Source organism: Siniperca chuatsi, linkage group LG6, assembly GCF_020085105.1.
Source record: "Siniperca chuatsi isolate FFG_IHB_CAS linkage group LG6, ASM2008510v1, whole genome shotgun sequence".
Classification (NCBI taxonomy): Eukaryota; Metazoa; Chordata; class Actinopteri; order Centrarchiformes; family Sinipercidae; genus Siniperca; species Siniperca chuatsi.
Window position 1 is genome coordinate 4,028,753 of NC_058047.1, and position 14,350 is coordinate 4,043,102.

At 38.7% G+C, this 14,350-nt stretch overlaps 1 protein-coding gene across 1 annotated transcript in view; it reads right to left on the reverse strand.

Annotated features, from left to right (window-relative positions):
• The window catches only part of gmds (GDP-mannose 4,6-dehydratase), a 173,713-nt gene that overhangs the window by 153,641 nt on the left and 5,722 nt on the right, over positions 1 to 14,350 (reverse strand). Inside the window, exons 2-4 of the mRNA XM_044201037.1 lie at positions 6,136 to 6,180; positions 4,247 to 4,334; positions 3,273 to 3,382 (exon numbers count right to left, since the gene is read on the reverse strand). Coding sequence (XP_044056972.1) covers positions 3,273 to 3,382; positions 4,247 to 4,334; positions 6,136 to 6,180 — 243 coding nt within the window. The remainder of the gene's footprint in view (positions 1 to 3,272; positions 3,383 to 4,246; positions 4,335 to 6,135; positions 6,181 to 14,350) is intronic.

Sequence of the window (14,350 nt, forward strand, 5' to 3'; positions counted from 1 at the left end):
ATCAATTATGAATCTTTTAGTCTATAAAAATGAAAACAACGGCAATGACTGAGAACAGCGTTATTGTAAACTTAACCTCTTGAATAAAACTCCTGTATTTTTTATGCTAACACTGCATCAAATTAATCTTAGTTCAGAGTTTTACATCGCATTTACTATGAGCTCTCATCTTGGGCTGCAACTAAGGATTATTTTCGATCGATTAATCATCGATTGATATATTATTATCTCAGTTAATCATTTGGGCTAAGAAATATAAAACAATAGTTAAAATGCCCATTACAGTTCCTCAGAATCCATCGTTAAGTTTTCAACGGTCTTCTTTTGTCCAACCAACAGTCCATAACCCAAATATTAAATATTAAAATGCAATAAACAGGGAAAATCAGTAAATCCTCACATTGGAGAAGCTGGAACCAGACCAATTTTCGCTTAAATGATTAGTCAATGATTAAAACTATTCATTTTCTATTGACAGCAGCAGACAGCTGTTTTCAGCAAACAAGCTCAAATAAACCTGCTGGGCAGGTAGTGTACAGCGACAGACTAGTTGGTGAAGAGACTGGAACATCTAGCAGCTAAAAAGCCGGATATTTTTCTCAGGAGTTGGAGGAGACCAAAACAGAGATAAAAGGAGAGTGAATATTGCACTTCATCAATGAATGAATGATAATGCTGTTCTCTGTCTGCTTTACGTGTAAATAAGTAACTGCAATCATTTTAGCCACAACAACTTTATCAGGAAAATGCCTTTTGTCTCCCAGCTTGTTTTGTTCTTCTGCCAAAAGTGTCAAACAAGTGATTAAAGTAAGACTTCTTAGTAGTTTCATAATGATATTGAAGAAAAGTGAACCAGTTTTAGATTTTTGAAACTGAAACCAGGAAATGTTTAGGTATTTTTTCATGATGACTGAGAAAAAGAATTAACAGGTTATTGAAACTATAATTCACACATTTTGTGTTGAGTTACTAATCAATTAATTAATGAATTAATTAATCATTTCAGCAAAACTTATACTACACCGTAGAGATGTGACCCGGCTCTTCCAGTTTTACTCAGGGATTCAAAGACTGGAATCAAATTAAGTTGAACTGAATGATGAAATGTACCAATCTCATCCAAATGTGGTTGGATTCAATGAAGAAACTACTACTATTGAAAAGCAGTGTCTCATGTTCACATTACAAATGGCCTTATTATCTATGATCTGACTAAGCTCTTGGCTCCATACCCCACCCAAACCGCCATGGTGACCGAGAATCAGTGCTGCCTGGAGACTGTGTGTCAGATCCCAGTGTGGAGGGGCAGGAGGAGGAGGGGGGCGGCGCCGAGGGATCTCCTGGGATCTCTGCAGAGCTCTGAGACAAAAGGGACATTGTGGCACAGACTGACCCATCCAAGAAAACATTGGTTCCTGTCCCATCAGCTCCAGCATCCTCCACACATGAGCTTCCCAGAACTGAAAGTCCCTTTTACCATAATCTGCTGTTAACCATTCACAGCAGCAGTTAGTACTGACCATATACAGAGACTGGCACTCAAACACATTTAACTATATTTGTGGAGGAACTGGCATCCACTAAGTTTTAAATTGACTTGACAAATAAGAATTTTATTAGACAAGAATGTTTTTACATTTACTAGATGCAATAATGAAAACCCAAGTCAGGCGCAACACTTATGTTTAAGCCCATTAATTACAAGTCTTGCATACCTTAAATTACTGCTGACAACGCCTAACAACTAATGTTAATTATGCTATGAAAATAAACTTGAAAGGACATGAAAGCTGCTTGACATACTAGCTAGTCATTCTTAACATTCCATTAATCAATATTTTCTTATTAAAAGGGGAACTTAGCACATCAAAGTCTGAAAAATTAGAGAGAGAATAGCAGCTCGAGGCTACATTAGCAGCTACTACCATAACACACCAAACTGTCTGCACTCAAGTTGCATTGTGGGTAATGTAGGCGCCAGGTATTTACAATGCATGGAATAAAAGATATCTTTGGTTCTGCTGCATCAATTTTGATCTTTTTTTTTTTAACTGTCCATCGTGGGTCCGACAATGTTATAGGAGTCCAATGCTAAAATCGGTGGAGTACTCTTTTAATGGAAATCACTGTCTGCCTGAAATACAGGAAAACCATATTCAAAACACAAACACATACAGCAACATGCTTTGGAAAATATTAGCAGTAATGTAAAATAGTTGTGATTAAAGAAAGAAATTAAGCTAACTGACTACATATAATGTAACGATTTTGATTTAGCGCCAACTCTGCAGTTCTATGCAGCTTTTAAGCCTCTTTTAGATCTTTGCTTGCTTGTTTGGTTCACTGTCACTACCCTGATTAACCCCATTTCCAAGAGCAGCAGGCAGCTGTTTTAAGCAAACAAGCTATGATAAACGTGCCCAGCACCAAATGGCAGACAGACACAGTTAGAGAATAGGTGGTAAAGAAAGCAGAACATCTAGCAGCTAAAGAGCCAGATATATTTCTCAGGAGTTGGTAGAGACCAAATCAGAGCTAAAAGGAAAGTGAATATTGGCCTTAACTTCATTGAGTGGACAGTGACAAAATTCCAGTGGGAATGTTGCTGAAAGTCCAAAGAGACAATTGTTTGCTAACAGATAAAAACTTTATAAGGCAATAATATGCCAGGATGGGTTGTCTGTCAGCTTGTTTGGAGTTATTCTGTCGACTAGTGGCCAAAAATGGATTAATGCAGCTTTACAGAACATTGAGTTAGCTTTTCTTTTTACATTTCAAAAGGTAACACTTCTGTTGCAAGCAGGTGCTGTTTTAAAGATTCTGCTGCTGGACATCACCTAAAAAGGTTAGCAACCGCTATCACCATCTCATTTTACATCGTGATTTATCAAGTCACATGTCCCTGGAAATCTGTATTGTGACAAGGGCAAGTACTTCATATCTGTATTGTGACAAGGGCAAGTACTTCGTGGCAAAAAAACTTTGGAACTAACACACAACTTTATTTATTACTCTTCTAGTCTAACTGCATGGTTTCATATTCACTATAATTACAGTTGGAATGCATATCCACTGTTATCAAGACTGTTATCAGCTCTTTTCCTTTGTCAGGCTCTCCAAAACAAACCCAGTGATTCCAGGGAATGGGAAGTAAGCTAACAATGTTAATCGCAAAAGTCAAATCAGAAAGGTGGTCTTCATTTGGAAGAACACAGTGTGTTGCATAGACTAAAGATCAGAGTGCTGGAGTTGTGTTTGTGCGATCACAGTACCTTGACGTGACTCTGAGCACCCAGGTTGTAGATCTCTGTAGGCTTCACCTGGTTGATGATCTTCACAAGACACGTGCTGTCAGTCAGATCGCCATAATGCAGCTTCATGTCTGACAAAGAGAGGAACAAACACACACTGATAGAATCACATGTAAAACAGGACTCACTAATACAAACACTTACATACATAGGCAGTCAATTTCATATTTAAAAACAAATACTAGTTCCTACAGTAATTCACTTATTGCTCCTTCACATATTCACTCACTATGACTTTGTTTTGAGAAGTTTGTTTTAGAATTATCATAGATGTCGATTATGAGAGAAGAAAACTCAACTGCTGCTGCTGTTGTTGTTTTTCTTTGTGTGTTTTAAAACGGAATCTGCCAGATCTGAAAATGTGATGCCCCATTGACAGAAGTTCGCTTAGAGCCAACTGATTCTGGTGATAAGTCAGTTCTGGTGTAACTGTAATTCCTTATATGATTTTTTTTCCCTGCCAGTTGGCATGCTGTTGCTTTCATATTTGAAATAGTTATCTTGTGATTTCTAATCTGTGCCTGTGCATGAAGTGGGGCTTCACTGTAGTCTGGAAGAAGTGTTCTTCACTCAGGTTTTAAAGTACCAAGCCCTCATTCATATTGTCCTACGGCTTAAAAATAAATAGACTGCCTGTGTTTATACTGGTGTGCAGGACCTGCAGCTACTGGCAGCTGCCCCATTTGGAGGATGATCTGTATCTTGTATCCATAGTTAGAACTAAGACAGAGACACGTGATAAAACTGTATCTCATAAGTGGAAGAATTTGAAAGACAAAATGTATTGTCAAGATTCCACCAAAACAACAAAACAAAAGACATATGATTTAATATTTGTAAGGTGATTTTTTAAAAGGTGATAGATAATATCTAAAAGGGTTTGTTTTCTGTTCTGCAAATTAACCAGACACTGGTGGTGTAGACAGGATACTTACTGCCTTCAGTGTGCGTCTGTGGGTTCTGATAAAGATGCTCAATGCGACCCGTGTTGAAAGAGCTGGAACGACGCAAAATCCCATGAACCTGTGAGAAAAGGAGACAGAAGAAATGGATACAATGCAGATCAATTTTGCTAGTGTGTGCCATTATTATGTATCATACAGTTTCAACAACACATACTGCGGGATCAGCGGGAAATGAACTATTATGCTAAACAAATCTGAAATCTATAGACGATGAGGCAGGGGACAGCCTGCCACTGTTGAATCTGCATGTGTGGCGCTATAGAAAGGCGTTATAGTCACTGGCGGAGATCCAGTTTAGATCAGATGGGTTCAGTTTTAACCACAGTTAAAATTTGGTCTAGATGATTTTATACCTTTTTATCACATTACTGTCAGTGGATCAATTTTCAGACTGAACTGGTTTTGCATGAACCATGAAATGCAGGCTCCTACTAAATTGAGTCAATTTGGTAATAAAATATAATAATTTCATTTTGCAATACATAAAATATATCATCTTGCCATTACTGCTCTGTCCTTGATATAAAAAAGTGTTTATTTTCTGGGATCATCTTACATTTGGGGGTTTGTTATATTCAATTAAATTCAATGGGGCTTTACTGGCATGTGAATCAGACATTTACATTGCCAAAGCAAGTGTGAAATAAAAACATGTACATAAACAGAAGAATTGTGCTATAATGTCACGATGTCATGAACACTCTTTGTCTGTCTTAGAATAGTTAGATGTACTATTTAGCTATAGTTTGTCATGTTTACTGTATTCTATGTATATGTATTTTTTTATACATTGATTTTATTTTATTCACAAAGATGACAAATATGATACAGTGGCCTACTTTGATTTACTGTGTTTCTTTCAAAGATCTTTGGACCAGTACAGTATTTTGTACTGCAAAAGATGATAACGATAATGTGTCTCATGACTCCAGCTCACTGTGTTTTTAATGCTGCCTGTGATCTGTGATCCATGGTCCATGTTCTGAGGGGAATGTGTGAGGAAGTTCTGCTCAGGGAAGATAACAGAACATGATCCAAGGGGATTCCATTAGTGGGAGGACGCTGTGCCCTGACCTGACTTCCTTTATTCACTGTGCACTTCCTGCCTGCCTGTGCGCTGCTCTTTTAATTCCACCCCCCCCATCCCACCTCCTCCACATGCAGCATGCCCAGCCTGGACCCAGTCCACTTCCTCTCTGCTGTCTCTGAGGTAGGCAGCAGATGGCGAAGCTGACCAGGCAGGCTGCGATGGAGGTGTGTGTTTGTGTGTGTGCTGCTACACATCTGAAGGAAAATGAAGTCATACAGCTACTGTCAGGAAAACACAATGAGAACTAGTGCGACATGAATGTTTATGCAAGTGTGTTGTATGTCACTTTTCATGGGTGTGAAACCAACACTGAAGCCTTACGTAGCTTCAGTCGTTCAGAAACAGCTTGCTAACCTCTGCATCATCGACATGCTGTTGACTTTTTGTGCTCCTGAAAATACATTGTGCAGTAGGTTAAAGCTACTGACCTCACTTGTATGACCGTATAATAACAACCATTTCCCTGTTAATGGTCTGACCCAGGGGTAAAAGGTGAGGGGTGAACAGGCTCGAAGCAACACAACGGGTCTTATCAGGGTGAGGTGTGAGTCAGTCCGTGTACAAAGTTGACTGTCAAGTCAATCCCTCAGGAGCGCCCACACACTGCTGTGGCTGGATCCAGCTTATCGAGGGAATTTTGCTCTGTGTGTGTCTGTGTTCGTTGGCATTCGTGAGTGTCTGCATTCATTTCTGTGTATGTGTGTGTCTGAGCTATCAAAAGGACCAATTCTTGGTATTGTTCAGTCTGCAGTCTGGATTTCTCTCTCACCTCGTAGCCTTTAGCAAGCAGGAACTCAGCCAGGTAGGAACCATCCTGAAAGGACAGAAGACAACACCCCTTAAAACCTGTAAAATGGCATTGCAAACACACAAGTGTATGGTTCAGACATATTGATTAGAGTTTCTTGTAACGACCGAATCATAGCAACACAACCAAAACACGATAAAACATGTGCAGCGGACGTTTTATCTTACTCATAGGCCACTTAGTATGTGAGGTTCTCGGTTTTGACTCGTGTTCCACTGACTTAAACACCTCCACAAACTTCTCTGCACCTGATTAGCCTCACGTTGTTCCAAACTTCCTCTTACCCAAGTGCACTAAAACTGCCTTATGGCATTATCTCCTGCTAAACTAGGCCTACATCTATTCCAACACTTTAGAACAGAATCATAGCAAAGGAAAACATAACCTTGGCATAGTCAATTTATTTGCAGTATCATAACTATTGTATAAACTTAAATAATATTAGACCATAAATAACATGTTGGTGACATGTTATTTGGTTCAACCAACAACAGATAAACACACAGGCAGGACTGTACCAAATGATGATGTGATAACTGCTATCTAGTAGTGACCGCATATAAACTAACAACAGTGGGAGATGAGGCAGAGACAAAGCCCAGAGAAAATAAAAATGTTTTTTATAAAAATAATTGATGCTGTAATTAATTGATTATATAAGATAGATTTTTATATGATAGCCCAATTTAATACATTTTTAGTGTGTGTTATTACTATAGCATCAGGTAAAAATATGTTGCAGCCCTTAAAAATTAGTAATTGCCTATTAATGAGTTAATGTAATGTAATGTTGTCATATAATTTAATCATATCAGTAGTTTTAATAACATTTTTCACCTATGCAGAACACATTTTTCAAGATTTGATTATCAGGGGAAACATTAAATATCAGTCTCATGTGTTCAGTGATGTGTTAGATGCCTCAAGTATGGAGGATCATTGTTACATCGTACAAGAACACAATGAGAAAATATGAAACAATGTGGCTTAAAAAAAGAGAAAGAAAAAAAATGTTAGAGACCAGCAACAACAAACAAATTAGAGCAAACATCAGCGTCGCTCTTTCAAGATGGAGAGCTCCTAAGATGGACATAGGACTTTTCAATGAAGCAGAAGTTGTTTTCGGTTTTGTAGGTACAGTAAACCAAAATACTCGTTTTTATCATTTCATCGATGATTACTCCAACAGATGTCCGCATGTAGTGTCATATCGGATGTTTTAGAGAGAACCTTCGGGGGAAACCCACCAGAAAACCTCTAAATGGTCTTTTAATACAATTCTTCTTGGTGAAACTGGCTGGTACAGTGATATGTTGGAAAGTAAACCAGTATATTGTTAATGTTAATTCCATGACACATTAATGAGATGAGACGAGTGGTAAAAGAAAAACTCTTTTATGGTGTTGGAATACAAGCACTGCAGCTGAATACTGAGTCCTGGGATCATTAGGTGCAACATCCACATGAATCAGGAGCTTTGGGCAGACATTGGGCCAATGTGTGTGTGTGTGTGTGTGTGTGTGTGTGTGTGTGTGTGTGTGTGTGTGTGTGTGTGTGTGTGTGTGTGTGTGTGTGAGAGAGAGAGTGAGAGAGAGAGCGAGTCCTGTCAATAAGGTCTTGTTCCCCTCACCCATGTTACTCCTCGTCTTTTTTCCCTGCTCAGACTTTCCGACCGCACATTCTGGAACATTCCGAACTAGTCATGGCATTCATCCCTCAATCCCCCTCACATATGTGCACACACATTTAGACACACACACACACACAGACACGCATACTCTGCCAGCATGCCAGCCCGATGCTTCCTCTCCAGGTCTGGGGGTAATGGTCGAGGTGTAGGGCAGGGAGCAGAGGAGGAAGGATTTAGGGGGGCTAGAGGTTGAAGGACACCCAAGAACCTGCACTCAGCACCAGGCAGGATGGTCATGTTTTAGGCTAAATTATGACCTGTACGTGGAGAGACTGTACAGGTGGGCCAAGCAAAGACAAGAAATTTGCCCGTGGAAGCTTTACACTCCCAAACCGACAACTACATGCTGGAAAAACTCAGGCAGTTGTTTAAAAAAGAAACTGCTGAGACTTTATCTCCCAGATTAGTTCACAGTGAGTTGCATTAAAGTAGTATTACCTGATATATAGCCACTAGGGGGCAGAGGAAAACAAGCTAACAAACACACAGCCCTGACATATTGCTGGTGGTATACAGTGGGTTAATCAGAGCTTGTTTACTGAAAACAGCTTTCCCCCGCTGCTAGAAGCAGGGTTGATGAGAGCGCTGAGACTGAACCATAACATAAATTATATTATTACATCTCATTTAGATGTTCACTTTTCTGGTTGTTGATATGGCTGTTATTTGTAAGAATTTGAGGCAGCCGTTTTTGTACTTTGCCTCCAGTCTGAAATCATAAGAAATTGAGATCTGTGTATTATGAGGATGAGGATTCCTTATGTGTCTGCCTTCTAATGGTTTTGATGTACATGGGAACCTGACACACTGAGGCAGGAAGTATCAGGTTGGTGGGGGCTCCACTCTGCCACCCCTCCAAATCCGAAATATTTTGTAGTCTAATAGGTTTTCACTCCTTTCAGGCAGCCATTGGTTTCTATTTTTTTTTTTATGATTATTATAACGTTGAAGAAATCAGAAACTTGCTTTAGGACAGAGCTTTCAACCACATCTCACAGTCTTCATTAGCAGATGCTTCAGTGCATCTGCTAATGAAGACTGTGAGATGTGGTCATGGTCTCCATGAAAACTGAACAAAAGGCTCAGTTTTCGTGGAGACCATGACAAGTTGTCATGTCGTGTTTGTCATTTGCTGCTCAATAGGCCTTTTTCACAACAGACAAGAAACGGACGTGTTATTAAGAACATTAACAAAGTGTCCCAGTAAGCCATGAAAGTGACCCTGAAACTAAAGTAGGTAAGTGGAATTCAGCCATCATTAATTGTATTATTTAACTACGCTTTTCCTACTTTGACAAAATGTCAAAATTACTGTAAAAGAAAGAGGCCTACTGTCATTCTCCATGACAACCTCATCCACTAATGAAGACTGTGAGATGGGAAGAAGGGACATTTTGCCCAACTACTGTCCCCGAGGTTGAGAATTAACTTTGATGGTCAAATGTATGGTGATATTTGTTTATTTTTGCATGGGTTAATGTGGTCTGTAGGCAGTAGTGTTTTAAATGAAATCTAAACAGGTGATTTTTTTTTTATTACATTGTTCTATATACCTCATGACACCACTTGAACACCCTGGAGAAGGTGTAAGCCAGAACATGTGGCTGTTTTTTGCTTCTTTTTACTCTCCTGAATAAAGGCTTTTAATTTGGATTTACACACTTGTAACTTCCATAACTGTTTTTTCCCTGAAACAAAATTGGATGGGCTTAAAAATGCTAAACTGCTAGTACAATCCACTAAAGACACACTAATAGCAAATGTTTTACTTGTTTTTTAAAAATTAATGCATGCCTTAGTACTTCTCTAAATGTTTTTTTCAAAATAATTTTCAGCTTTTGCAGGTTGAGCACTCAGGTTGTGCGGTGGGTTGGCACTGATGCCCAACCTGTTTCTGCCTAACCCAGAGGGGGCTGGCAGCCCCTCGCCCGTCCCCACAGCGTTCAAAGCTCCGGCTGGTGTCATGTTTTCCTGCCCCTGTGCCAGGGTCAAAGCGTTCCACGCCAGACCAATATGGAAAGCAAGCCTGAAGAGCTGCAGCTCTGTTTCAAAACAAGAGGCTCCTTTGAGGCCGTATTAGCCCATAAACCCTGGCCTCACCTTGCTGTTTCCTGTTATGGGGAGCTGGGCGCTTGGTGGGAGCAGGGGGCTGGACACATACACAAATACACAAATACACACACATACACACAACTACATGCTCACCTGCCAGGTCAATGTCACACCACAAACTCCTCAAAGACTCATTTTGGCCTTTGACACAATATGATCTCTTTGCTCTATAGCTACACTGAATATAAGCCAAAAGGTTGGTTCAGCAACAGCAGGGTGAAAATTAATTAAAGCATAAGACAATAATTGTGCCATATTTGAATACTGGTGTTATGAAAGTGTTAACTGAATCCCTCTTCTGAATGTCGAAGATTGTCTGCAGGGGGAGCAAGAGTGTAAAAAATTCATGTGCTACATACAGGTACAGGTGTGAAACCTTTTACTATCACTGAACAGAGTGGGGTCAACATAGTATTAAAGTATAAGTATTAATGTACTCAGTATAAATTTGACAGACTTTGATTTTCATGTTTAAGGAATCTAACTTCTTTAGTCCTTAAAGGGGCTACAATTCAATTAAATAACATGAAAACAATTGACTGTGTGTGAGTGCATACATGTGCATGTTTTGGGGTACATAAAGACAACACAATACAAATCAAATAGAAGATACATTTAAAGGTCCAGTATGTAACATCTAGCAGTGAAATTGCAGTTTGTAACCATTTGAATACCGCTCGCCTCACCCTCCCGTTCCAAGCGTGTAGGAGAAACTACGGTGGCTATGAAAACAAAACAATTCTTATTTTCAGGTGATTATACACTAATGAAAGCATACTTATAAATATTATATTCCATTTCTGCCAAAAGCCCCTCCTAAATGTTACATACTGGACCTTTAATTCCTGCTAGTAATGAGTAATGTACAAGCGTATAGTGTATAATCATGTTAAATCTTAGACATTTTAAGGACTGAAAAGTGCAAGTGCAGCTGTTTGGATGCATAGCTTTTTGTATGTTTTAATACATTTTAAATATCTTTTATGTTTCTTTCCTCATTTTCAGTTATTTTCTGTACGCCTAAATCCCATTATTTAAAAAGATGTCTATGAACAACCTAACATAAAACTAAAGGAAAAAAAGGTTATGAAAGGGGAACTCAGATAGAATTAAAGAAATAGGTAAATAGAGAAAAAGATCAGGAAAGGGTGAAAGGGCAGAGGAAAGAAATACCTGAAGCTGATGTTGATGTTAGACTAAATCTGTCCATGTGTCGGAAAAATGTTAACAATGTTCGCTCATCAGAACTGCCCACCGAGTGCTATCATTAGCTCCAATCAACATTCCCATCATCATCATCATTATCATTTCATCATCGTGTGGTTTCATTAAGGATGGATACGCATCAATATCAGAAGGTGGCCCTGCTCTGTGTGTGTGTGTTTGCGTTTCTCACAGGAAAGCAATTCAGTTTTCGCTCTTTCACCTTAAAGCTCGACATGTTTAGTTTATCACTACAGAAGCCTTAGACACTAGCTGTGTATCTTTCGATTCCAGAACCAATACAATACCTGAGTTTCAGTACAATACAAAAACAGTGCCCCTTTATCACCTTACTTCAAGAAATATAAACATGTTATTTCATTTTTCATTTAATTTCTACCCAAGGGCAGCTGTACTAACTAACTTTACCAACATTAACTACAAAAACTGGCAAAGCTATGTCTTAAATCAGGGACTATCTGATCAAAATAAACAAGATCAGAAATCTGACCAGACATTCATTGTCAAGCTTTGTTACTTGACAGGTTTCAATATTACATGCAACAAACAAATTGTGGTTAATTTTAAAAGTACATAAAGTATTGCAGTTCAATAACCTGCCCTAGCTGTGCCCAAAAATCTTACCAGGAAGAACATTGTTAGCTATAAAAATAAAACAATGTCTGCAACACAGACTTTTCTCAGGCCCTTAATTTCTACATTATGCTACATCTCTATTCATATAATAATCTCCTACACAGGTGGCGTGAATAAGGTTATTTATTAGCAAAACTAATTTTCCATCTTAAAATGGTGAGAAACACGCTTTGAGAACAAAGCTTAACAGATGATTGTTTTGACAAAAAAACAATATACATGTATGCAACCTCATCAGGTATCATATGACAATAAAAGGAAATATAGATAGGAAAAAAAGCTGTAAAAAGTTAACACTGAATATCCCATTTAAAACAATGGTCCAGGGAAAATGCTCTAAAAAATATATAGGAGGAGCGGCAGCTGATGTCTGCTAATTCTTATTCTAATGAACGTTTTTAACAATTTTATGATGAAATATTCCTAAGTATTGCAACATTTTAGTGACAAAGTTCTTCCTCTGGTGTCATGAGGAGTCACTTGGATGGATGGAAAGTGTGACTACATGTTGAGTGTAAGCCTGCCACTAACAATTATTTTTATAATCCTTTAATCTGCCGATTATTTTCTGAATGAAGCAATTGGTCTATAAAATGTCAAATAATAGTGAAAAATGACCATCATAATTACCCAGAGCCCAAGTTGACTTATTCAAATTGTTTTGTCCAACCAACATTCCAAAACCCAGATATTCAGTTTACAGTTTGTCATTGAAGACAAAATAACAGTAAATATTCACATTTGAGAAGCAAGAAGCAGTAGAATTTTTGCCTTTTGAACATACAACGTAGTAAAGAGTCATAACCTCTTTCACCACTAAGAATACCAACACAGCTACTGTCATCCCTTCAGCCAAAGAGAAGAAATAAGGGAGTATGTGATGTATTCGCACAAACCCCAGCACTATGAGTTCAGTACCCCCTGCTGGTGGAAAAGTGAATTATTTGGGCCTTTACCAATACCGGTAGTATCACTAGGGCCGCTCTGTGACCTCTGATACCTCATTAGGGTTAGATCACCTGCCTAAGATTAAGGCAAAAAATAACTAATGGAAAAATATTTGACCCAAAACAAAATTGAAAGACCTCAGTCTGTGTGCCTGCAGGCATTATGCATGTATTTATGCAAATACAGAGTTCATGGCCGTACATGCATTTATTTGTCATTGTGTATAAACTCCAAATGAATCACTTTATTGTGCTTTCATTAGACCGCAAGAAGAAGCTGCCAAGCACACCACTGGTCTGCAATTAGGCCTGATATGGTTTAATGAAGCTATAATCACAGCCCACAACACCCACAAGCACATGCACACACATAAACACACACACAGCAGTAACTAGGAACAGTTGGTGTGCTGTGTGAAGAGCTGCCTGAATCTCTCCACTCTACTTTAGGACCAACTCAGGCGTGGCGCTAAAATAAATGAACAGAGCTTCCTGGTATCAATATGATTCAGTAATCAGAAGAACTGAAGAGGCCTCTTCTGCACACAAGTACACTGTTTCACGACTTAGAGAGGAAACTCCACATACACACAGTCACTGTACACACCCATATTGCAGATACAGCTAATGTCTCAGTAAAAATATCTAAGCTAAGCTAGACATCAGACATGTTAGAGCAGATCAGGTTCATCACAACAGCATACAGGGAGTAATTTCAGGGTATTTCAGCCATATTGAGTTGCAATATCCTGGAAAAGCCACTGTGAGACTAGTTTGACCATGTGACCTGACATGTAATTTAAGAAACGGACAGTTCAATGAATGTACGGCCACTATGCAACTGGGCAGCAGTGGCCCATGTGACTGGAAGGTTGCTAGTCCCCAACCCAACAGGATGGGTGGGTAAGGGAAGGGAAGCAGTGAAACGTCCCTGGATTAAAGAAGGCTTTTAATGTGCAAAAACAGTCTCCGGGTTCAAAGGGGTTAAAAGGTGAACAACACAAGGTTTATGCCAGATAAATCCAGTGAGTCAAATCAATATTTCTGATCAAGATTAACTGTCAAACCTACTAATCTGAAAACAAGATGCCCTAGAACCAAAGCAGTAAAGTCACAGCAACAAATGATATAGCACTGAAGGAGGTGTTTGGCATTTTATGACGCTACTGAAAAATAAATAATATTGACCAACATCTTTATGTTAGTGACACTTTTGTTGATGGACTGGTTGATATGAGTGCCACATTAACCTCAATAACAATATCCAGAACATTAATTATTTTTAAATATATCAGTGAATGATATTTCCTTTCTGGTACTTGCTCACTTCTGATGTTTGTCTTTATTAATTACAGTGTCACCGGTTGTAGATTCTGTTTGTCTGAACTGGACTTTGGGCTGACTGGTTGGTTGAACTTAGGTTAGATGTCATTGGTTGTTGCAGCTATCCTCCGTTTAATATATGGGATTCAGAGTAGATATATGGCCAATTTATCTATTCATAGTAGTCTATTCTATTCTATCTAATAGTCTATTCGTAGTCTCAGTTTACTTTAAGATGCTTAGA